At 44.6% G+C, this 27,564-nt stretch overlaps 2 protein-coding genes across 2 annotated transcripts in view; one reads left to right on the top strand and one right to left on the bottom strand.

The window, feature by feature from the left end:
• ddx6 (DEAD (Asp-Glu-Ala-Asp) box helicase 6) lies at positions 1-24,767 on the bottom strand. The gene is given in 16 exon segments (XM_045724937.1): positions 1-83; positions 410-603; positions 701-866; positions 3,289-3,320; positions 3,773-3,823; positions 4,183-4,207; positions 13,955-14,083; positions 14,391-14,513; positions 14,659-14,753; positions 15,119-15,265; positions 19,794-19,923; positions 20,920-21,024; positions 22,756-22,819; positions 22,920-23,518; positions 24,488-24,661; positions 24,749-24,767. Coding segments are annotated over 13 exon segments (1,473 nt in total). The 5' UTR covers positions 23,150-23,518; positions 24,488-24,661; positions 24,749-24,767; the 3' UTR covers positions 1-83; positions 410-427.
• Positions 24,768-25,303: 536 nt separating this feature from the next.
• cxcr5 (chemokine (C-X-C motif) receptor 5) overlaps positions 25,304-27,564 on the top strand; it is a 14,186-nt gene continuing 11,925 nt past the window's right edge. The window contains exons 1-2 of the mRNA XM_014215581.2: positions 25,304-25,521; positions 26,740-26,917. Coding sequence (XP_014071056.1) covers positions 25,507-25,521; positions 26,740-26,917 — 193 coding nt within the window. The 5' untranslated portion in view covers positions 25,304-25,506. The remainder of the gene's footprint in view (positions 25,522-26,739; positions 26,918-27,564) is intronic.

Below are 27,564 nucleotides of genomic sequence, written 5' to 3'. Positions count from 1 at the left end.
TTGGATATCCAAAAAAAATAAACACAGAAGGGCGGAGTAACATCAAAAGGGGAGGGGCGACGGGGACGGGGTTCTCATCTGATCTGCAGAGGAGAGAAACAGTATAACTGTTGTGTTTAGTCAAACAAACATACCCTCAAAAACATTTCATCCAAGCCATTTCTCCTCCTGCTTTCAGTGAGTACAACCAATTCATCTCAAACCCATGTGAAGTAGCTAACATCATACTTGCTAAGCATTCCTCAAAATACATTTCAACCTCAAAAGAACTTGTCCGGTTAAATAAACAAAATAAATAAATGAACGCTTCATTTCCAAGCAGTGCCTCTGCCTCGCTTGCGGTTTTCAAAACTATTCGATGTAAAAAATGGCTTTCATAAAATAAATTTGATTGAAGAGACCGTCTCACCTCTGTTCCTCGTCCTCCTCACAGCTTGACCTCCTCTCCATTCTCACTGTGGTACTCTGCAACATACAGGCTCTTGTCTATGCTGCCGGGGATGGGCCTGATCTCTGTTCCCAGCTGTTCCTCGATGCCCTTGAGATTGAAGCGGTCATCGTATGTGATCAGGTTGATGGCCAGACCCAGGTGACCAAAACGACCTGGAGGGGGGCGAGTAGTCAAGGTTAAAACTGCCGATGATCTCCTTCAAAATCACATTTTATTAAGTCCTGCTTGAGAAAAGCCAGGGTTTCTCACCAGATCTGCCAATGCGATGCAGGTACGTCTCTCCCAGCTTGGGGAAGTCAAAGTTGATCACAACATTCACAGCCTGAATGTCGATACCTCTCGTGAAGAGGTCTGTGCAGACGAGATTCCGGCAGAGGCCGTTTCTGAAGTCGTGGAACACTCTGTTACGGTGCTCCTGTAGAGAGACAGACAAGTAGACTAAATTAACCATGGTCATGTTGGGTAGGGTCAAAACAGAATGAAAGTCTGGTACTGTCTAATCTGGTCCTAAGAAAGGCTTGTTCTCCAGGGTGTCGTCCTAATAAAAACACGACGACTGGGGCCGCCGAGCCCGGCACACCACGACGACTGGGGCCCCCGAGCCCGGCACACCACGACGACTGGGGCCCCCGAGCCCGGCACACCACGACGACTGGGGCCCCCGAGCCCGGCACACCACGACGACTGGGGCCCCCGAGCCCGGCACACCACGACGACTGGGGCCGCCGAGTCCGGCACACCACGACGACTGGGGCCGCCGAGCCTGGCACTACCCATAGGGCTGTGGTCTAAAGTAGTGCACTACGTAGGGTCCATTTGGGATGCTAAGCTTAGTCAGCTGCTCCAGGGGTAGTGAGGAAGCAGTAGAGACACACTAGGACCTGGGCTGACCTGTCTCATCTTGGCATGGATATATTAACACACTAGGACCTGACCTGTCTCATCTTGGCATGGATATATTAACACACTAGGACCTGGGCTGACCTGTCTCATCTTGGCATGGATATATTAACACACTAGGACCTGACCTGTCTCATCTTGGCATGGATATATTAACACACTAGGACCTGACCTGTCTCATCTTGGCATGGATATATTAACACACTAGGACCTGACCTGTCTCATCTTGGCATGGATATATTAACACACTAGGACCTGGGCTGTCTCATCTCGGCATGGATATATTAACACACTAGGACCTGACCTGTCTCATCTTGGCATGGATATATTAACACACTAGGACCTGACCTGTCTCATCTTGGCATGGATATATTAACACACTAGGACCTGGGCTGACCTGTCTCATCTTGGCATGGATATATTAACACACTAGGACCTGACCTGTCTCATCTCGGCATGGATATATTAACACACTAGGACCTGACCTGTCTCATCTCGGCATGGATATATTAACACACTAGGACCTGACCTGTCTCATCTTGGCATGGATATATTAACACACTAGGACCTGACCTGTCTCATCTCGGCATGGATATATTAACACACTAGGACCTGACCCGTCTCATCTCGGCATGGATATATTAACACACTAGGACCTGGGCTGTCTCATCTCGGCATGGATATATTAACACACTAGGACCTGGGCTGTCTCATCTCGGCATGGATATATTAACACACTAGGACCTGACCTGTCTCATCTTGGCATGGATATATTAACACACTAGGACCTGACCTGTCTCATCTTGGCATGGATATATTAACACACTAGGACCTGGGCTGTCTCATCTCGGCATGGATATATTAACACACTAGGACCTGACCTGTCTCATCTCGGCATGGATATATTAACACACTAGGACCTGACCTGTCTCATCTCGGCATGGATATATTAACACACTAGGACCTGACCTGTCTCATCTCGGCATGGATATATTAACACACTAGGACCTGACCTGTCTCATCTTGGCATGGATATATTAACACACTAGGACCTGACCTGTCTCATCTTGGCATGGATATATTAACACACTAGGACCTGACCTGTCTCATCTCGGCATGGATATATTAACACACTAGGACCTGACCTGTCTCATCTCGGCATGGATATATTAACACACTAGGACCTGACCTGTCTCATCTCGGCATGGATATATTAACACACTAGGACCTGACCTGCCTCATCTCGGCATGGATATATTAACACACTAGGACCTGACCTGTCTCATCTTGGCATGGATATATTAACACACTAGGACCTGACCTGTCTCATCTTGGCATGGATATATTAACACACTAGGACCTGACCTGTCTCATCTTGGCATGGATATATTAACACACTAGGACCTGACCTGTCTCATCTTGGCATGGATATATTAACACACTAGGACCTGACCTGTCTCATCTTGGCATGGATATATTAACACACTAGGACCTGACCTGTCTCATCTTGGCATGGATATATTAACACACTAGGACCTGGGCTGTCTCATCTTGGCATGGATATATTAACACACTAGGACCTGGGCTGTCTCATCTTGGCATGGATATATTAACACACTAGGACCTGACCTGTCTCATCTCGGCATGGATATATTAACACACTAGGACCTGACCTGCCTCATCTCGGCATGGATATATTAACACACTAGGACCTGGCCTGTCTCATCTTGGCATGGATATATTAACACACTAGGACCTGGGCTGTCTCATCTTGGCATGGATATATTAACACACTAGGACCTGACCTGTCTCATCTTGGCATGGATATATTAACACACTAGGACCTGACCTGTCTCATCTTGGCATGGATATATTAACACACTAGGACCTGACCTGTCTCATCTTGGCATGGATATATTAACACACTAGGACCTGACCTGTCTCATCTTGGCATGGATATATTAACACACTAGGACCTGGGCTGTCTCATCTTGGCATGGATATATTAACACACTAGCACCTGAGCTGTCTCATCTTGGCATGGATCCACCCTCTGAGACACTAGGACTATAGACCTGTCTCATCTTGCTGCATGGGATATATTAACACACTAGGCTGACCTGTCTGATCTTGGCATGGGATATATTAACACACTAGGACCTGACCTGTCTCATCTTGGCATGGGGATATATTAACACACTAGGACCTAGACTGTCTCATCTTGGCATGGGATATATTAACACACTAGGACCTGACCTGTCTCATCTTGGCATGGGAGATATTAACAGACTAGGACCTGACCGTCTCATCTTGGCATGGGATATATTAACACACGTAGACCTGACCTGTCTGATCTTGGCATGGGGATATATTAAACAGATATAGACCTGATCTGATCTGTTATCTGCATGGGTAGAGAACAGATTATCCCAGACTGAGTTATCTTCTTGGCCAGCAGATTACTCTGATTGACTGCATGGGGAGACAGGACAGATTATAGACTGGTTGATCTGGAGCTGCATGGGGAGAGAGGAAACAGATTATAGACTGGTTGATCTGCATGGGGAGAGAGGAAACAGATTATAGACTGGTTGATCTGCATGGGGAGAAAGGAAACAGATTATAGACTGGTTGATCTGGAGCTGCATGGGGAGAGAGGAAACAGATTATAGACTGGTTGATCTGCATGGGGAGAAAGGAAACAGATTATAGACTGATCTGGAGCTGCATGGGGAGAGAGGAAACAGATTATAGACTGGTTGATCTGGAGCTGCATGGGGAGAGAGGAAACAGATTATAGACTGGTTGATCTGCATGGGGAGAGAGGAAACAGATTATAGACTGGTTGATCTGGAGCTGCATGGGGAGAGAGGAAACAGAAAATAATAATTGAATAGTCATACAAGTATATACACACAGTGGCTTTAGAAAGTATTCACACCCCTTGAATTTTCACATTTAGTTTCGTTAAAGCCTGAATTTAAAATGAATTAAGTTGAGATGCACAAACGGACACGTTTTCATTTTAGTCATAAACAAATGTATGGAAGCAGTGCCTTCCCACAGAGCTGCAGTTCTGCACAACACAACCGTTAGACCCGATGGCCCCCTTTCCCCAGCCGGCGCGCCCCTTTCCCCAGCCGGCGCGCCCCTTTCCCCAGCCGGCGCGCCCCTTTCCCCAGCCGGCGCGCCCCTTTTCCCCAGCCGGCGCGCCCCTTTCCCCAGCCGGCGCCCCCCTTTCCCCAGCCGGCGCCGACATGACATTGCCTACAAGCAACAATTTAAAAAAAAAATGCGTACTTAAATTATTTAAAACTTTTACTTCACTACACTCCTAAAGACAATCATGTACTTTTTACTCCATACATCTTTCCATGACCCCAAAAGCACTCGTTACACTTTGAATGCTTAGCAGGAGAGGAAAACGATCCAATTCACACACTTCAAGAGAACATCCCCTGGTCATCCTTACTGCCTCTGATCTGGAGGACTCACTAAACAGAGAACATCCCTGGTCATCCCTACTGCCTCTGATCTGGAGGACTCACTAAACAGAGAACATCCCTGGTCGTCCCTACTGCCTCTGATCTGGAGGACTCACTAAACAGAGAACATCCCTGGTCGTCCCTACTGCCTCTGATCTGAGGACTCACTAAACAGAGAACATCCCTGTATCCTACTGCCTCTGATCTGGAGGACTCACTAAACAGAGAACATCCCTGGTCGTCCCTACTGCCTCTGATCTGGAGGACTCACTAAACAGAGAACATCCCTGGTCATCCCTACTGCCTCTGATCTGGAGGACTCACTAAACAGAGAACATCCCTGGTCGTCCCTACTGCCTCTGATCTGGAGGACTCACTAAACAGAGAACATCCCTGGTCGTCCCTACTGCCTCTGATCTGGAGGACTCACTAAACAGAGAACATCCCTGGTCGTCCCTACTGCCTCTGATCTGGAGGACTCACTAAACAGAGAACATCCCTGGTCATCCCTACTGCCTCTGATCTGGAGGACTCACTAAACAGAGAACATCCCTGGTCGTCCCTACTGCCTCTGATCTGGAGGACTCACTAAACAGAGAACATCCCTGGTCATCCCTACTGCCTCTGATCTGGAGGACTCACTAAACAGAGAACATCCCTGGTCGTCCCTACTGCCTCTGATCTGGAGGACTCACTAAACAGAGAACATCCCTGGTCATCCCTACTGCCTCTAATCTGGAGGACTCACTAAACAGAGAACATCCCTGGTCATCCCTACTGCCTCTAATCTGGAGGAGTTAATGGAAGTGTAACTTTACGGAAGGTATTCAGACCCCTTCAATTTTTCCACATTTTGTTATGTGACAATCTTATTCTAAAACTGATTAAATGAATTTCTTTCATCATCAATCTACACACAATACCCCATAATAACAAAGCAAAAACAGGTTTAGAAATGTTTGCAAATGTATAAAAAAAAAAGTGACAAGTATTCAGACCCTTTGCTATGAGACTCGACACAGCTCCGGTGCTTCCTGTTTCCATTGATCATCCTTGACATGTTTCTACAAATTGATTGGAGTCCACCTGTGGTAAATTCAATTGATTGGACATGATTTGGAAAGGCACACACACCTGTCTATTTAAGTTCCCAAAGTTCTCAGCGCATGTCAGAGCAAAATCCAAGCCATGAGGTTGAAGTAATTGTCCGCAGATCTCCAAGACAGGATTGTGTTAAGCACTGATCTGGGGAAGGGTACCAAAACATTTCTGCGGCATTGAAGGTCCCCAAGAACACAGGTGCATCCAGCATTCTGAAATGGAAGTTTGGAACCGCCAGGACTCTTCCCAGAGCTGGCCGCCCGGCCAAACTGAGCGATCAGGGGAGAAGGGCCTTGGTCAAGGAGGTGACCAAAAACCCGATGGTCACTGACAGAACTCCAAAGTTCCTCTGTGGAGATGGGAGAACCTTCCAGAAGGACAACCATCTCTATAGCACTCCATTAAATCAGGACTTTATGGTAGGGGCCAGATGGAAGCCACTCCTCAGTAAAAGGCACACGACAGCCCGCTTGGAGATTGCCAAAAGGCACCTAATGGACTCTGACCATGAGAAACAAGATACTCTGGTCTGATGTAATCAAGATTGAACTCTGAAAAGATTAACGGAGCAAAGTACAGCGAGATCCTTGATGAAAACCTGCTCCAGAGCACTCGGGATCTCAAACTGGGGCGAAGTTTCACCTTCCAACAGGACAACAACCCTAAGCACACTGCCAAGACAACACAGGAGTGGATTCAGGAAAAGAGGCGATCATCCAGAGGCAGCGCTCCTAGTGGTCGGAGAATTTAATGCAGGGAAAACTAAAAACTGGTTTACCTCGTTTCTACCAGCATGTTACATGTGCAAGCAAAGGAGAGAAAAATCTAGACCTTTACACCACACAAAGACCTGCACAAAGCTCTCCCTCGCCTTCCATTTGGCAAATTTGACTAATTCTATCCTCCTGATTCTTGCTTACAAGCGAAAAACTAAAGCAGGAAGTACCAGTGACTCACTCAGCACGGAAGTGGTCAGATGACGCAGATGCTAAGCTACAGGACGGTTTAACTAGGACAGGATATGTTCCAGTCTTTTGCTGATGGCATTGAGTAAACCACCTCAATCACTAGCTTCAAGTGCATCAATGACGTCGTCCCCACAGTGACCGTACGTATATACCCCAACCAGAAGCCATGGATCACAGGCAACAGCCGCACTGAGCTAAAGGCTTTCAATGAGTGGGACTCATTAACCAAAGCTCATAGCTAAGCTAAGGACCCTGGGACTAATCACTTCCCTCAGCAACTGGATCCTGGAGTTCCAGATGGGCCACCCCCAGATGGAAGGGTAGATAACAACACATCCGCCACGCTGATCTTCAACACCGGGGTGCCTCAGGGGTGCGTGCTTAGTCCCCTCCTGAACTCCCTGTTCACCCATGACTGCACAGTCAAGCACGTCTCCAACACCATCATTAAGTTTGCTGACAACACAGTAGTAGGCCTGATCACCGACAACGATGAGACAGCCTACAGGGAGGAGGTCAGAGACCTGGCAGTGAGGTGCCAGGATAACCTCTCCCTCACCGTGATTAAGGCAAAGGAGAACATTGTGTACAACAGGAAAAGGAGGACAGAGCACGTCCCATTCTTATCGACAAGGCTTTAGTGGAGCAGGTTCAGAGCTTCAAGTTCCTTGGTGTCCACAAAATATCATGGTCCAAACACACCAAGACAGCCGTGAAAAAGAGCATGACAACGCTTATTCCCCCTCAGGAGACGGAAAAGATTTGGCATGGATCCGCAGATCCTCAAAAACTTCTACAGCTGCACCATCGAGAGCATCCTGACTGGTTGCATCACCGCCTGGTATGGCAAACTGCTCGGCCTCCGACCGCAAGGCACTAGAGGGTAGTGCGTACGGCCCAGTACATCACTGGGGACAAGCTTCCTGCCATCCAGGACCTCTATACCAGGCGGTGTCAGAGGAAGAATAAGTTCTCAATCGTCATACAAAGACTCAATCATGGACACTACCATGTTGTGCTGCTGCCATGCTATGTTGTCGTCTTAGTTCTCTTTGTGTAGTGTCGTCTCTCGTTGCGTTTTGTCCTATTTTTAATCCCAGCCCCCGTCCCCACGAGGTCTTTTTCCTATTGGTATGCTGTTATTATAAATAAGAATTTGTTCTTAATTGACTTGCCTAGTTAAATAAAGGTTGAGTAAAACAAACAAAAAATTATATACCAGGCGGTGTCAGACACTAAAAATTGTCAAGGACTCCAGCGAACCTAGTCACAGACCTCTCTACGAACCCACAGCAAGCGGTACCAGAGCGCCAAGTCTAGGTCCAAAAGGCTTCTTACCAGCTTCTACCCCCAAGATATAAGACTCCTGAACAGTTAATCAAATGGCAACCCGGACTATTTACATTGTCCAGCATCCCATTTTTCTGCTGCTGCTACTCTGTTTATCTATGCATAGTCACTTTACCTCTACCTACATAATACCTCAACTAACCTGTGACTCTGTACCGGTACCCGCTGTATATAGCCTCCACATTGACTCTGTACCGGTACCCCCTGTATATAGCCTCCACATTGACTCTGTACCGGTACCCCCTTGTATATAACCTCCACATTGACTCTGTACCGGTACCCCCTGTATATAGCCTCCACTTGAATCTGTACCGGTCCCCCCTGTATATAGCCTCCACATTGACTCTGTACCGGTACACCCTGTATATAGCCTCCACATTGACTCTGTACCGGTACCCCCTGTATATAGCCTCCACATTGACTCTGTACCGGTACCCCCCTGTATATAGCCTCCACATTGACTCTGTACCGGTACCCCCCTGTATATAGCCTCCACATTGCTCTACCGGTACCCCCCTGTATATAGCCTCCACATTGCTGTACCGGTACCCCCTGTATATAGCCTCCACATTGCTCTGTACCGGTACCCCCCTGTATATAGCCTCCACATTGACTCTGTACCGGTACCCCCTGTATATAGCCTCCACATTGACTCTGTACCGGTACCCCCTGTATATAGCCTCCACATTGACTCTGTACCGTAACACCCTGTATATAGCCTCCACATTGACTCTGTACCGGTACCCCCCTGTATATAGCCTCCACATTGACTCTGTACCGGTACCCCCCTGTATATAGCCTCCACACTGACTCTGTACCGGTACCCCCCTGTATATAGCCTCCACACTGACTCTGTACCGGTACCCCCTGTATATAGCCTCCACATTGACTCTGTACCGGTACCCCCTGTATATAGCCTCCACATTGACTCTGTACCGGTACCCCCCTGTATATAGCCTCCACATTGACTCTGTACCGGTACCCCCCTGTATATAGCCTCCACATTGGCTCTGTACCGGTACCACCTGTATATAGCCTCCACATTGACTCTGTACCGGTACCCCCTGTATATAGCCTCCACATTGACTCTGTACCGGTACCCCCTGTATATAGCCTCCACATTGACTCTGTACCGGTACCCCCTGTATATAGCCTCCACATTGACTCTGTACCGGTACCCCCCTGTATATAGCCTCCACATTGACTCTGTACCGGTACCCCCTGTATATAGCCTCCACATTGACTCTGTACCGGTACCCCCTGTATATAGCCTCCACATTGACTCTGTACCGGTACCCCCTGTATATAGCCTCCACATTGACTCTGTACCGGTACCCCCTGTATATAGCCTCCACATTGACTCTGTACCGGTACCCCCTGTATATAGCCTCCACATTGACTCTGTACCGGTACACCCCTGTATATAGCCTCCACATTGACTCTGTACCGGTACCCCCCTGTATATAGCCTCCACATTGACTCTGTACCGGTACCCCCTGTATATAGCCTCCACATTGACTCTGTACCGTAATACCCCTGTATATAGCCTCCACATTGACTCTGTACCGTAACACCCTGTATATAGCCTCCACATTGACTCTGTACCGTAACACCCTGTATATAGCCTCCACATTGACTCTGTACCGGTACCCCCTGTATATAGCCTCCACATTGACTCTGTACCGTAACACCCTGTATATAGCCTCCACATTGACTCTGTACCGTAACACCCTGTATATAGCCTCCACATTGACTCTGTACCGTAACACCCTGTATATAGCCTCCACATTGACTCTGTACCGGTACCCCCTGTATATAGCCTCCACATTGACTCTGTACCGGTACCCCCTGTATATAGCCTCCACATTGACTCTGTACCGGTACCCCCCTGTATATAGCCTCCACATTGACTCTGTACCGGTACCCCCCTGTATATAGCCTCCACATTGACTCTGTACCGGTACCCCCTGTATATAGCCTCCACATTGACTCTGTACCGGTACCCCCCTGTATATAGCCTCCACATTGACTCTGTACCGGTACCCCCTGTATATAGCCTCCACATTGACTCTGTACCGGTACCCCCCTGTATATAGCCTCCACATTGACTCTGTACCGGTACCCCCCTGTATATAGCCTCCACATTGACTCTGTACCGGTACCCCCCTGTATATAGCCTCCACATTGACTCTGTACCGGTACCCCCTGTATATAGCCTCCACATTGACTCTGTACCGGTACCCCCTGTATATAGCCTCCACATTGACTCTGTACCGGTACCCCCTGTATATAGCCTCCACATTGACTCTGTACCGGTACACCCTGTATATAGCCTCCACATTGACTCTGTACCGTAACACCCTGTATATAGCCTCCACATTGACTCTGTACCGTAATACCCCTTGTATATAGCCTCCACATTGACTCTGTACCGTAACACCCTGTATATAGCCTCCACATTGACTCTGTACCGTAATACCCTGTATATAGCCTCCACATTGACTCTGTACCGGTACCCCCTGTATATAGCCTCCACATTGACTCTGTACCGTAACACCCTGTATATAGCCTCCACATTGACTCTGTACCGTAACCCCCTGTATATAGCCTCCACATTGACTCTGTACCGTAACACCCTGTATATAGCCTCCACATTGACTCTGTACCGGTACCCCCTGTATATAGCCTCCACATTGACTCTGTACCGGTACCCCCTGTATATAGCCTCCACATTGACTCTGTACCGTAACACCCTGTATATAGCCTCCACATTGACTCTGTACCGTAACACCCTGTATATAGCCTCCACATTGACTCTGTACCGGTACCCCCTGTATATAGCCTCCACATTGACTCTGTACCGGTACCCCCTGTATATAGCCTCCACATTGACTCTGTACCGGTACCCCCTGTATATAGCCTCCACATTGACTCTGTACCGGTACCCCCTGTATATAGCCTCCACATTGACTCTGTACCGTAACACCCTGTATATAGCCTCCACATTGACTCTGTACCGGTACCCCCTGTATATAGCCTCCACATTGACTCTGTACCGTAACACCCTGTATATAGCCTCCACATTGACTCTGTACCGTAATACCCTGTATATAGCCTCCACATTGACTCTGTACCGTAACCCCCTGTATATAGCCTTATTTTTTCTTAAACTGCATTGTTGGTTAAGGGTAAGTAAGAATTTCTACACCCGTTGTATTCGGCACATATTTAAAAAAATGTTTAAGTTATTTTTTTTTTAACTAGCCAAGTCAGTTAAGAACAAATTCATGTTTACAATAACAGCCTAACGGGGAACAGTGGGTTAACTGCCCAGTTCAAGGACAGAACGACCGATTTCGACTTTGTCAGTTCGGGGATTCGATCCAGCGACCTTTCGGTTACTGGCCCAACGCTCTAACCACTAGACTACCTGCCGCCCATTATGAGAAATAACATTTGCTTTGAAGTCTCTGAATGTCCTTGAGTGGCCCAGCCAGAGCCCGGACTTGAACCCGATCGAACATCTCTGGAGAGACCTGAAAACAGCTGTGCAGCGACGCTCCCCATCCAACCTGACAGAGCTTGAGAGGATCTACAGAGAAGAATGAGAGAAACTCCCCAAATACAGATCGGCCAAGCTTGTAGCGTCACACCCAAGAAGACTTGAGGCTGTAATCACTGCCAATGATGCTTCAACAAAGTACTGAGTAAAGGGTCTGAATACTTATGTAAATGTAATATTTCTCTCACACACAATTCAAAAAAAAAAAACAGTTTTTGCTTTGTCATTATTGCTAGTAGATTGATGAGGAAAACTTAATCAATTTTAGAATAAGGATGTAACTTAGCAAACATCTCACTGATGCAGACCTTTGGAACATCTAATAAATCCATGTAATATAATCTACGCCTTCACAATAAATCCATTATTTTAGACAGGTCTAAAGAAAATGTAGTCTATTTCAGAAGAACAGAACAGCATACTCTGAGTTGTCCTTATGTTAGTTCCTGATCTGGCTGTGGGCTAGTTACTAGCATTGCTAGTTACAGCCTAATGTTAGCTAGCAAACGTTAGCCAGTTAGTGTGGGTGCTTGACTGCTGTTTAGGGCAGAACGCTCGGATCAATCCTACTCCTTGGCCATAGGGTTCAGTTTGTGCAGTGAATTTACAAACGAAACCCGCTCTTAGTTATCAAATGCCCAGAATACACTCTGGCACACCAGATTAAATTAACGAACACACCTGAATAGTATAAACCAGCCTTTAGTCATAATCTTTGGTTGTTACATTTTTAGTTTTTTTGCTAAATAAGAGCGAATCGAGCTGGTTCGGTCACATATACTAAATCATGTGTGTGAAACGTGTTTTTGAATGGGCAGCGGGGAATAAAAAAAAAAAAATTTAATCTAGGCACTTAAATGGCGAATGGAGGACGCTTTTCCCTTTTCATGACAGCCAGGTACGCTACTCTGGTTGTAAGGCAAAGCAATGTGCTTAAATATTAGGAAAGTTGAGAAATAAATATAGTAGGCCTAGCCTGTAATATGCAATCTCCTTTCTCCCAAGAGAATTCCACAATCTGCAAGGAAGCAAATCCATACAGACATGACCCAAATCCAAATCCATACAGACATGACCCAAATCCATCCACAGACATGACCCAAATCCAAATCCATACAGACATGACCCAAATCCAAATCCATACAGACATGACCCAAATCCAAATCCATACAGACATGACCCAAATCCAAATCCATACAGACATGACCCAAATCCAAATCCATACAGACATGACCCAAATCCAAATCCATACAGACATGACCCAAATCCAAATCCATACAGACATGACCCAAATCCAAATCCATACAGACATGACCCAAATCCAAATCCATACAGACATGACCCAAATCCAAATCCATACAGACACTCCAAATCCATACAGACATAACCCAAATCCAAATCCATACAGACATAACCCAAATCACACTAAATCCAAATCCATACAGACATAACCCAATCCAAATCCATACAGACATAACCCAATCCAAATCCATACAGACATAACCCAATCCAAATCCATACAGACATAACCCAATCCAAATCCATACAGACATAACCCAAGACAACTCTACAAAGTATTGACTCGGGGATGTGAGAATACTTATGTAAATTATATGTTTGTGTTTCATTTTCAATACATTTGAAAAAAATAAACATTTAATCCATCTTGAATTCAGGTTGTATCCAAATTGTATTTATTTTATCTTTATTTAACTAGGAAAGTCAGTTAAGAACAAATTCTTATTTTCAATGACGGCCTAGGAACAGTGGGTTAACTGCCTTGTTCAGGGGCAGAACGACAGATTTTTTTTCTTTGTCAGCTCGGGGGATTCAATCTTGCGACCTTTTTGTTCACTAGTCCAACGCTCTAACCACTAGACTACCTGCTGGTTACTAGTCCAACGCTCTAACCACTAGGCTACCTGCTGGTTACTAGTCCAACGCTCTAACCACTAGGCTACCTGCTGGTTACTAGTCCAACGCTCTAACCACTAGGCTACGCTGCCGCCCCCAAATGTGGAATAAGTCCTGAATACTTTCTGAAGGCCCTGTAGCAGCCCGTTTCAGATCTTTATCCCTGACCTAATCCATCAATTTAGATCCATCTACTAGGCTACCCTTCATCGATAGTACTCACCCTGGAGAAGAGCGTGTTGAGACAGTGGACCTTCTGCCTCTCCGTAACATAGGCATAATACTGGGTGACCCCCTTCAGGGTCAACTCCTCCATCAGGTTGATCTCGTAGGGCTTGGACAGATGGGAGTTCTGAGACACAGGAAATAACAGCTTCACATCACACAGGCATCGAGATTGTTTGTGAGGGTGCTCTCGTCAAGACCCAACTAACTACGTTGACGTTCGTAAGCAATATTTTAACTATAACAACAATATACAAAAGCAAGACAATGGAAAGACCTTTAATATTCTATTACAGAGTCAAAATTCACAACTTGAGCGTTTTACTGCTCATACAAGCAGGACTGTATAAATCAATACAGGACCTTCATTGTTCACAGACGCAGACCAAACTATGATTTCCCCCCCCCCCCATTAATCAGAATCCAGAATTTACCATGAACTTCTGCACGCTGAGAGGAAAGGTAGCAGAGTAGAGCAGAATCTGTCTCTGTCTGGGTAGGTAGCTTAGTACCTCTTCCATCATCACCACAAAGTCCTGGGACAGCAGCTTGTCTGCCTGGTGGGGACGGACGGACAGACAGACAGACAGAGACAACGATATAATGGATCTTACAGTTGATTGGTAACTTTGCCCAACTACAGGTAAAGTAACCAGGTAACAGTTCTGTTGGAGACACCGAGACGAAAGGATCACAGCTCACCTCATCCAAAACCATCATCTGAACCTGATTGACTTTGGCCACACCCTTCTTAATGAGGTCCAGGATCCTCCCAGGGGTGGCAATCACAACGTGGACTACAGATAAAAGATTATTATTATAAAAACAATCACAACGTGAACTACAGATAAAAGATTATTATTATAAAAACAATCACAACGTGGACTACAGATAAAAGATTATTATTATAAAAACAATCACAACGTGGACTACAGATAAAAGATTAGAATTATTATAAAAACAATCACAACGTGGACTACAGATAAAAGATTAGAATTATTATAAAAACAATCACAACGTGAACTACAAAAGAATAACACAATTGAAAAGATAAGCCTAGTATCACCATACATTTGAGACTTCGAGTCAAGATGACTTGTTCATTGAATAACACCAAAGTCACATTTAAATCGAACTGGCTATTTGGCCAGGTGAGGTGTACCTGTCTCGTCGAGCCTCATGATGTCATCGCGGAGGTTGGTGCCGCCCGTTGTGGCCATGACTTTGACACCTCCCATGTGTTTGCTGATCTGGATACAGATCTGGCTCACCTGCAAAGCCAGTTCTCTGGTGGGAACGATGCCCATAGCTAGGGGAAGAGAGAACCATATATTTGATCATTTATCTCTACGGAAAGTTTTCAGACCCCTTGACTTTTTTTAATTTTTTTATACACATTTGGTTACGTCACAGCCTTATTCTAAAATTGAGTCAATAAAATAAATACACAGCAATCTACACACATTACCCCATAGTGAAAAAGCAAAAAAATAGTGGATTTTATTCTTCTAATTTATATATTTCTTATAAACTTAATTAAATATCACATTTACAGAAGTATTCAGTCCCTTTACTCAGTACTTTGTTGAAACACCTTTGGCAGCGATTAAAACCTTGGCACATGCGCCAAATACAGTGAACTGCTTACTTACAAGCCCTTAACCAACAACGCAGTTCAAAACATAAATCTTTAATGAGCAAAAATAAAATAACAGTAGTGAGGCTATATACAGGGGGTACCGGTACAGAGTCAATGTGGAGGCAATATATACAGGGGGTACCGGTACAGAGTCAATGTGGAGGCTATATACAGGGGTACCGGTACAGAGTCAATGTGGAGGCAATATATACAGGGGGTACCGGTACAGAGTCAATGTGGAGGCTATATACAGGGGGTACCGGTACAGAGTCAATGTGGAGGCTATATACAGGGGGTACCAGTACAGAGTCAATGTGGAGGCTATATACAGGGGTACCGGTACAGAGTCAATGTGGAGGCTATATACAGGGGGTACCGGTACAGAGTCAATGTGGAGGCTATATACAGGGTGTTACGGTACAGAGTCAATGTGGAGGCTATATACAGGGGGTACCGGTACAGAGTCAATGTGGAGGCTATATACAGGGGGTACCGGTACAGAGTCAATGTGGAGGCTATATACAGGGGGTACCGGTACAGAGTCAATGTGGAGACTATATACAGGGGGGAACCGGTACAGAGTCAATGTGGAGGCTATATACAGGGTGTTACGGTACAGAGTTAATGTGGAGGCTAAATACAGGGGGTACCGGTTAGTCGACATAATTGAGGTAATATGTACATGTAGATAGAGGTAAAGTGACTATGCATGGATAATAAACAGAGCAGCAGTGTAAAAGCGGGGGGTGGGGACAAAGGAAATAGTCCAGGTAGTCATTTGATTAACTGTTCAAGAGTCTCATGGCTTGGGGGTAGAAGCTGTTAAGCCTTTTGGACCTAGACTTGGCGCTCCGGTAATGCTTGCCGTGCGGTAGCAGAGAGAACAGTCTATGACTGGGGTGGCTGGAGTCTTTGACAATTTTTTGGGCCTTCCTCTGACACCACCTAGTATATAGGTCCTGGATGGCAGGAAGCTTGGTCCCAGTGATGTACTGGGCTGTACATACTACCCTCTGTAGTGCCTTGCGGTCGGAGGTCGAGCAGTGATGCAACCAGTCAGGATGCTCTCGATGATGCAGCTGTAGAACTTTGAGGATCTGGGGACGCATGCCAAATCTTTTCAGTCTCCTGTGGGGGAATAGGTGTTGTCATGCCCTCTTCACAACTGCCTTGGTGTGTTTGGATCATGGCATCGTTTTCTTTGGCAAGGAAAATAATCGGATATCGGACAAAAATGTAATATCGGTGCATCACTAGTTGTTACCTACCCTCACCACCTGGGGGCGGCCCGTCAGGAAGTCCAGGATCCAGTTGCAGAGGGAGGTATTTAGTCCCAGGGTTTTGAACTTACTGATGAGCTTTTAGGAACTATGGTGTTTGTGGGCTATACTCGGCCTTGTCTTAGGACGGTAAGTTGGTGGTTGGAGACATCCCTCTAGTGGTGTGGGGGCTGTGCTTTGGCAAAGTGGGTGGGGTTATATCCTGCCTGTTTGGCCCTGTCCGGGGGTATCATCGGATGGGGCCACAGTGTCTCCTGACCCCTCCTGTCTCAGCCTCCAGTATTTATGCTGCAGTAGTTTATGTGTCGGGGGGCTAGGGTCAGTCTGTTACATCTGGAGTATTTCTCTTGTCTTATCCGGTGTCCTGTGTGAATTTAAATATGCTCTCTCTAATTCTCTCGGAGGACCCGAGTCCTAGGACCATGCCTCAGGACTACCTGGCATGATGACTCCTTGCTGTCCCCAGTCCACCTGGCCGTGCTGCTGCTCCAGTTTCAACTGTTCTGCCTGCGGCTATGGAACCCTGACCTGTTCACCGGACGTCCTTGCTGCACCCTCGACAACTACTATGATTATTATTATTTGACCATGCTGGTCATTTATGAACATTTTAACATCTTGACCATGTTCTGTTATAATATCCACCCGGCACAGCCAGAAGAGGACTGGCCCCCCCTCATAGCCTGGTTCCTCTCTAGGTTTCTTCCTAGGTTTTTGGCCTTTCAAGGGAGTTTTTCCTAGGGAGTTTTTCCTAGCCACCGTGCTTCTTTCACATGCATTGCTTGCCGTTTGGGGTTTTAGGCTGGGTTTCTGTACAGCACTTTGAGATATCAGCTGATGTACGAAGGGCTATATAAATAAATTTGATTTGGTTGAACGCTGAGCTGTAGTCAATGAATAGCATTCTCACATAGGTGTTCCTTTTGTCCAGTTGGGAAAGGGCAGTGTGAAGTGCAATAGAGATTGCATCATCTGTGGATCTGTTGGGGCGGTATGCAAATTCAGTCTTTGTTCTGTATTGATGCTTTGCCTGTTTGATGGTTCGTCGGAGGGTATATTTCCTATAAACGTCAGGGTTAGAGTCCCCGCTCATTGAAAGCGGTAGCTCTAGCCTTTAGCTCAGAGCGGATGTTGCCTGTAATCCATGTGTTCTGGTTGGGGTATGTACGGTCACTGTGGGGACGACATCGTCGATGCGCTTATTGATGAAGCCAGTGACTGATATGGTGTACTCAATGTCATAGGAAGAATTGTGGAACAGTCTTCTTGGGTTTGACACTACAAGCTTGGCACACCTGTATTTGGGGAGTTTCTCCCATTCTTCTGTCAAGCTCTGTCAGGTTGGATGGGGAGCGTTGATGCACAGCTATTTTCAGGTCACTAAAGAGATGTTCAATCGGGTTCAAGTCCAGGCTGTGGCTGGGCCACTCAAGGACATTGAGACTTGTCCCGAAGCCACTCCTGCGTTGTCTTGGCTGTGTGCTTAAGGGTCGTTGTCCTGTTGGAAGGTGAACCTTCGCCCCAGTCTGAGGTCCTGAGTGCTCTGGAACAGGTTGTCATGATCATCTTTACTTTGCGCCGTTCATCTTTCACTCGATCCCGATTCTTCTCCCAGTCCCTGCCGCTGAAAAATATCCACACAGCATGATGCTGCCACCACGCTTCACCGTAGGGATGGTGCCAGGTTTCCTCCAGACGTGACGCTTGGCATTTAGGCTAAATAGTTTAATCAGACCAGAGAATCTTGTTTCTCATGGTCTGAGAGTTTTAGGTGCCTTTTGGCAATCGCCAAGCGGATTTCATCAGGCCACTCTACCATAAAGTGTGCTGCAGAGATGGTTGTCCTTCTAGAAGGTTCTCCCATCTCCACAGAGGAACTTTAAATCTCTGTCAGAGTGACCATTAGGTTCTTTGTCACCTCCCTGACCAAGGCCCTTCTACCCCAACTGCTCAGTTTGGCCAGGTAGCCAGCTCTAAGAAGTGTCTCGGTGGTTCCAAACTTCCATTTAACAATGATGGAGGCCACTGTGTTCTTGGGGACCTTCACTGCTGCAGAAATGTTTTAGTACCCTTCCCCAGATCTGTACCTCGACACAATCCTGTTTCGAAGCTCTACAGACAATTCCTTTGACCTTATGGCTTGGTTTCTGCTCTGACATTCACTGTCAACTGTGGGACCTTATATAGACAGGTGTGTGCCTTTCCAAATCATATCCAGTCAATTTAATTCACCACAGGTGGACTCCAATCAAGTTGTAGAAACATCTCAAGGATGATCAATGGAAACAGGATGCACCAAAGCTTAATTTCAAGTCTAAAAGCAAAGGGTCTGAATACTTATGTAAATAAGTTGCGTTTTAATTATTTTTTTTATAGATTTGCAAAGAAAGGGGTCTGAATACTTTCCGAAGGCACTGTATTATATCATACAGAGGCCTACACAGAGGTCCTAGCCTGCAGGCCAGCTCTCTGTTGGATCCATGTCCACAGCTGGACCACAAGACACAGATGCAAGTAAGGTTGGAATAAAACATCAGACTATAAACTACTACACTGTAGCAGTTACAGATCCATACAGCCTCCATCCTACTGAACTACACTGTAGCAGTTACAGATCCATACAGCTATGGAGCCTCCATCCGTCTAAACTACCATGTCCACAGCTGAACCACAGAACACAGATAGAAGGCAGGTTGGGGGGACGACGACAACATTAGTCTATACAAAGATCAGACTAGTCTGGCACTTTCACAAAATCAGCCTTTTCAATTCTACTGAAGACAAGTTGGTCTACTGAGACCCCAAAAGGAAGGCAAGGTAATGATTGACATATGTGCACCAGGATCCAAGTGTCTCACATCTGTTTAAAAAAAAAAAACAAAGGCAAACGGGTCATAGGGTGAGATGTCGAATCTCACCTTGTATGCAGTCCTTCTTCAGGTCAATGCGCTCCAGTAAGGGAATGAGGTAGGCTCCGCTCTTTCCTGTCCCGTTCTTGGCCCTGGCCAGAATGTCCCTCCCGGATAACGCTATGGGGATGCTCTCCTCCTAGAGAGGAAGGTAACACGTTAAGAGTTCACTTATCCCATCGAGAACCCAGGGTGCCTTGAGGTCTGCCTGAGTGCCAAATCGCACCTCATTACCTATATTACTGCCACAGACAAAAGTACATTTTTAGTCATTTTAGCAGACGCTCTTATCCAGAGGGACTTACAGTAGTGAATGCATACATTTCATTTTTTATTTTGTACTGGCCCCCCCCGTGGGAATCGAACCCACAACCCTGGCGTTGCACACACCATGTTCTACCAACTGAGCCACAGGGAAGACCGTAGTGCATTACATAGGGAATAGTGCTCCATTTGGAACACCTCTACACCTCGCTGGTGGTCATCCTTCCCCTCTAATCAGAGATTCATTCAGACCTCTGCTGAGACACCAGGTGAGTGGAATCTCTCGGACAATCAGTGTCATTCCATTCAAAAATCAACCAACGAATTACCAAAGAGAACAGAGAAGCAGGAGCACTGCAGCTCTCAGGGCTCAGATTGGACTGCCCCCCCACCCACCCATTTGGCCCTTATCTTTAATCACTAACGGTTACAGATCCATACAGCTATGGAGCCTCCATCCGTCTAAACTACACTTCCAGAGTTACTCTTAACACAGGTGTTATGGGCTTTGCTAGATAGCCAATTAACATAGGTGGTCGCCTCGTCTTTCATAAACAACGGCTGTAACATGATACGGCCATGCGGGAACACTGACCCTATCAAGGTATGCGTCACTTTAACTTTTTATTTTATTCACACACCGATATGAAAAGGTAAAAGGTCCATATGCTTCCAAAACCATCACCTGTTAATGTTCAGATTGAGTGGCGGCGCTGTTAATTAACCAAACTCCCCCCTTTACAGAAGAAAACTTCTCCAATGGCTCTTGGGTAATGAAATAGAACAGAGTCATGAACAAGAGCTAATAGACGTACCATGCAGTCAGTGTCCTGGATGCAGCTGCTACGTAGCACATTAGCTCTTAGCGTACCTGGATCGGAGAGGGTTTCTCCCAGCCCATCTCAAAGATTCCCATCAGCAGCTCCCTCTTCAGGCAGTAGTCTTCAAACTCGTTGCCTTTAGTTGCCGTTACGTCCTGTTGTACATCGGATCAACATTGAATCAATTTACCATTAGAGGCTTTACAATGAGAGAGAACCTGACTACTACTGCCCTAGTGTAACACAACCTGACTACTACTGCCCTAGAGTAACATAATAACCTGACTACTACTGCCCTAGTGTAACATAACCTGACTACTACTGCCCTAGTGTAACATAACCTGACTACTACTGCCCTAGATTAACATAACCTGACTACTACTGCCCTAGTGTAACATAATAACCTGACTACTACTGCCCTAGAGTAACATAAGAACCTGACTACTACTGCCCTAGTGTAACAGAGATAAGAACCTGACTACTACTGCCCTAGTGTAACATAACCTGACTACTACTGCCCTAGATTAACATAACCTGACTACTACTGCCCTAGATTAACATAATAACCTGACTACTACTGCCCTAGTGTAACATAATAACCTGACTACTACTGCCCTAGTGTAACAGCGATAATAACCTGACTACTACTGCCCTAGTGTAACAGCGATAATAACCTGACTACTACTGCCCTAGTGTAACAGCGATAATAACCTGACTACTACTGCCCTAGTGTAACATAATAACCTGACTACTACTGCCCTAGTGTAACAGAAGAACCTGACTACTACTGCCCTAATGTAACATAACCTGACTACTACTGCCCTAGTGTAACTTAATAACCTGACTACTACTGCCCTAGTGTAACTTAATAACCTGACTACTACTGCCCTAGTGTAACATAAGAACCTGACTACTACTGCCCTAGTGTAACATAAGAACCTGACTACTACTGCCCTAGTGTAACATAACCTGACTACTACTGCCCTAGCGTAACATAATAACCTGACTACTACTGCCCTAGCGTAACATAATAACCTGACTACTACTGCCCTAGAGTAACATAATAACCTGACTACTACTGCCCTAGTGTAACATAACCTGACTACTACTGCCCTAGTGTAACATAAGAACCTGACTACTACTGCCCTAGAGTAACATAAGAACCTGACTACTACTGCCCTAGAGTAACATAAGAACCTGACTACTACTGCCCTAGTGTAACATAAGAACCTGCCTACTACTGCCCTAGTGTAACATAAGAACCTGACTACTACTGCCCTAGTGTAACAGAGATAAGAACCTGACTACTACTGCCCTAGTGTAACATAAGAACCTGACTACTACTGCCCTAGTGTAACATAAGAACCTGACTACTACTGCCCTAGTGTAACATAAGAACGTGCCTTAAGCTCACTCCAAAGCCAACTTGTAATGTTGCCAGAGGCGCTATCGAATTGAATCCTTTTCTATAGCTTAACTGGTTTGTACATTGTCAAGCGGGCAGTCACGCGTGTTGGCCAGACAGAGGACCCTGGTTCAAGCCCAGTCAGAGGCAGCTTCAGGGACGCAGCGCAAAATGCTAAGCTAGCACTCTTTTTGCTAATGCTAAGCTACTCTCTCTTTATGTAGTGTTGTGTTGTCTCGCTTGTTGTGATGTGTGTTTTGTCCTATATTTATATTGTATTTATTTTTAATCCCAGGCCCCCGCAGGAGGCCTTTTGCCTTTTGGTAGGCTGTCATTGTAAATAAGAATTTGTTCTTCACTGACATGCCAAGTTAAATAAAAGTTAAATAAATAAAAAAGCACACAGGCCCTTTACACTAGACCACGGCAATAACTACAACAGTGTAAACTACATTTGATTCAAAAGGGAACATGTCTTTACCGAAGTTCTCATCCTCATGTCTTTTGGAGGGAGCGTCAAATTCCTCTTCCAGTCATCTCCAGGCCTGTGGAAAAATATGAGTTATGAGTACCATCCCTCAACAACAACAAAAAGAGAGAACGCTCGAGAGCCATTCTGTCGCTGTAAATTAACTAGGGACTCACTTGATGACAGTATTGGCTGTGGGGTTAGCTTTAGCCAGTTGGGTGCTGCTAGACCCAGTACCGTTGTTGATTGTGCTGGAGGCCTGCTTCATCTGGCCGGGCTGCTGTGTCTGATGACTGCCTCCTCCGCTGCCCTGCCCTCCTGCAGGCTTCACCACCGGGCCTCGGAGCTGGCCATTCTGGTTGGAATGGCCCAGTATAACTGGGTTCTGGGTACTGGTGGTACTCATGGCTTGGGCTAGTCTATCCTATCCACAAAGGGCGTGATATACAGTTCTTATTCTGATTGTGGTGGTGGTGGGGAATAAATCTTGAGGAATAGTCTGACTTCTCACGGGAGCTGTTATCCAAAGCAAATGTAATTAGATAGAAGCGATTGCCTCCTCTCCTGTTCCTCAATAGTATTGTTCTTTGTGGAACATCTCGTCCAAAAAAATGTCAACGAAATTACTGACACAAGCAACAACAAAAAGAAAAAGCATAAACTCCCGGTCTATTGCCCGCTTGGTGTGGCATAGGGTTAGAAGAGCACCTTAGGCCAGAGGCTGCTGCATGGTCACACCTGTCTTAAATACTTCCATCCCCACAAAATGTTCACCCTGAGGTAGAGAAGGAAAGTGTCACACAGGGTTTTAGACATGTTATCACGGAAGACTTTATTCTAAATACAATTTTTATTTTTTATTTTTTAAACAACAACAAGTAAAGTGAGGTAGCTAACTTAACTAGTTATCAAGTTCAGTTCACAGCGGAGTTGTAGCTAGTTATTTAACGTAGCTAATCACTAACTAACGCCTTAGCACTAGTTGCTAAGTTAGCCCGACGGTTTAGCCAGCTACAAGTTATTAACTAGCCGGGAGTGGTGAGTTTAATAAATACTCTCACTAGTAGCTTAATTGCTGCATGCATTTATTTAAAAACGTACACATACAGACCCCCAAAAAATGTTGTCAAAACGTGGTGCAGCTTTAATTAACGCGTTAGAGATGGTATCTAACGAGCCGTGTGTTAGCTAGTTACCGGTTAGCAGACGTTTGGCTAACTAGCTAACGTTAACTAGGGAGTTTCTCCTAGACACCGTGCTTTCTACATCTGCATGACTTGCTGTTTGGTATTTTTAAGGCTGGGGTTTTCGTTTCGGTATAAGCATTTTGTGACATCTGCTGATGTAGAAAGAAAGGGCTTTATAAATGTAAATACATTTGATTGATAACGCTAGCTAGCTAGTTAGCGGCGCGGCCAAAAAAAAAAATGCATTTATGCCAGGTGGATATTTAGACTAAAGTCAACATAAATCACATTTAGAAACAAACTGTTACAGTTTTAAAACAAACATCACTTTCCCGACGTAGTTACCTACGTTAGTTAGCGACCTAGCTAACTAAATGTTAGCTAGCTAGCTATTTTGCTAGCTAAGGTTAAAACCAGAAGGAAACGCAGCACAAAACATTGTAAAAAAAAACAAACAATAAAAATATATGCCAAACCACCCCACATAGAAATACTGATCGGTACATGTATATCAGGTGAAATATAGTCTAGAAGGAGAGGATTAAGTGAACAGTTACCGCGGATAGTTGATATTATCTGTTGGTTTTTGTTGGACTTGTCAGCTGTTATCTGTAAAGCTACTGGTTTGGTCTAAACAGAAAGCCCAAGATGGCCTCCCCTCCTATTTCAACCCTCCCACTGTCCGTCATCATCACCTGATTCAAAACCAGAAGAACCACCTGAAGAACCACCTGGGAAAAAAAAACAATTTTCTTTATTACACATGCAACAATAACTTATTTACTAGCATTCTTCACAATATTCAGCAAGTTAAATACTTCTCAGTATCGCAGCCTAGTAAATCCCCTTTTCCTTCAGGTGTAGTTTGAAACTGCATGCATGTGTTTTCATTTGTCCTCTTGTCACCCATATGCACCACACACATAAAATACACTTCTGCTATTTTATTTCAAATGTCAAATCAAATCAAATCAAATGTATTTATTTAGCCCTTCTTACATCAGCTGAGGTCACAAAGTGCTGTACAGAAACCCAGCCTAAACCCCCCCCCCCAAACAGCAAGCAATGCAGGTGTAGAAGCAAATCTAAATGTGAATCAAATAACATGCATGCATGATAAGTCATGATGAACTGCTCATGGTTCAATGTATATAAAACACAAAGAAATGGGCCAAATCTAAATAGTGCAAATTCTAAACATTGTTTAAACACTGTAATTATGTTATTAATGCATAACTCCCTCATCGCATCAATTCATTCCAGCTAACCACCTCATTAGTTCCTCTTCTATTTGATCTGATGAATAGAACACGAGGGGAATAAAATCATGCATTTTAAAGCTCATAACTTTATGAACCAACTTAACCATACTAGCCAACTATAATCAATCAGATCACTCATGGGCGCATCATAAACAAGCCTACTGAGGAAGTGACTACTGCATTGGTTGAATAGTTCTTGTCTGTTTATAGCATATAGGGGGTGGGGGTTCAAGGGATATAAAACCCAAACCCAGCATTACACACACACACCACATCAGGGTCACCTGAAATTAGTATAACAAGCACACAAAAAAATGACTTATGATAAGGTGAGTCTGGCTAACTGAATGCATTACATCCATGCAGATCTGGGCAGATTATTTTTGTAATTGAGGATTGCCTCCAGAGCTAGAAATGTGGGTATATCTGGTTGTTCTGATTCTTGAGTTAACAGGAGAAAAATATCATTTTTTATTTAAAGTAAAAAAAAAAAAAATGTATGTAAAGTAAGGTGCACTGTATTCCATTACTTTAGAAAATGTAAATCTATTGAAATGAAACGGTAATATTCAATTGGTTAGTTTATTGTAATGGTGTGGACAGAATAAATGCTGTTTTAAATCCCCTGAAGAAAAAAAAATCTGTACAATGTGTAACCTTTATTTAATTGGCAAGTCAGTTAAGAAGAAATTCTTATTTACAATGACAGCGTACTCCGGCCAAACCTACGGGACTCCCTATCACTGCCGGATGTGATACAGCCTGTTTTATTACAGCCAAATAACCACTTAGATTCTGACCATGGCTATAAAAAGAGCTATTTCGCAACAACAGCATAGAGCAAATCATGTTTGATTGAATAGCATCCTCAGATGGGTGAATTGGTTACGGACGCCTGATCACAAATCCATGTACTACTTACCGTAAGAGAGGAAGTGAAAAATGTCTGCTCTCCTCTCTATTTCCTGTCTATTTGTGTAATATCTCAACAGAGAGGAAAGACATACACAGATGTCCTCTCCTTTATACTGCTTGGCTTCCTCTTGCCTACCTCTTTTCACTGCACTTGTCCACACCAATTAAAAGCAATTAAAGCCACAAAACATTTTATATTGTCACAACATCATTATCTTGTCAAAGAGCTACAATGGAAGTTGACAGGATTTCAGGACGTCAAACTGTGAGGTGTAAAAGTAAAAGTACATCAATCAATATACAACAAAATATATAACTTTCACCAGCAAAACATGATTTTCAATCTGTTTTTTAACCTGTTTTTCAACCTGTTTTTCAACCTGTTTTTTTAACCTGATTTTCAACCTGTTTTTCAACCTGATTTTTAACCTGTTTTTCAACATGATTTTTAACCTGTTTTTCAACCTGTTTTTCAACCTGATTTTCAACCTGTTTTTCAACCTGATTTTCAACCTGTTTTTCAACCTGATTTTCAATCTGTTTTTCAACCTGTTTTTCAACCTGATTTTCAACCCGTTTTTCAACCTGATTTTTAACCTGTTTTTCAACTTGATTTTCAACCTGTTTTTCAGGGTTCATTTGAGGACGGGGATCTTTTCTTTGGCTTTGATAACTACTCAGACCTGGAGAGTCCTAACAACAGTAGCGGTGATACTGAGTACACCTGTAATGATGGAGCAGGTCTCCAGCTGTTTCATACTGTGTTCCAACCCCTGGTCTACAGCCTGGTGTTCTTCCTGGGGCTGACAGGTACACACACACACACACACACACACACACACACACACACACACACACACACACACACACACACACACACACACACACACACACACACACACACACACACACACCTGTTTCATACTGTGTTCAAACCACTGGGGTCTAAATTCTGGTGTTCCTGCTGGATCTTCCAAATAGTCCAGGTATAACACCACCTAATAACAGTCTTTATGTGTATTATCTTGTGGTTTATATTCCACCTAATAACAGTCTTTATGTGTATTATCTTGTGGTTTATATTCCACCTAATAACAGTCTTTAAGTGTATTATCTTATGGTTTATATTCCACCTAATAACAGTCTTTAAGTGTATTATCTTATGGTTTATATTCCACCTAATAACAGTCTTTATGTGTATTATCTTGTGGTTTATATTCCACCTAATAACAGTCTTTAAGTGTATTATCTTATGGTTTATATTCCACCTAATAACAGTCTTTATGTGTATTATCTTATGGTTTATATTCCACCTAATAACAGTCTTTAAGTGTATTATCTTATGGTTTATATTCCACCTAATAACAGTCTTTATGTGTATTATCTTATGGTTTATATTCCACCTAATAACAGTCTTTAAGTGTATTATCTTATGGTTTATATTCCACCTAATAACA

Source organism: Salmo salar, chromosome ssa09 (genome assembly GCF_905237065.1).
Source record: "Salmo salar chromosome ssa09, Ssal_v3.1, whole genome shotgun sequence".
Lineage (NCBI taxonomy): Eukaryota > Metazoa > Chordata > Actinopteri > Salmoniformes > Salmonidae > Salmo > Salmo salar.
Note: the sequence above shows the minus strand (reverse complement) of the source record. Positions and strands in the feature narration are given on the sequence as shown.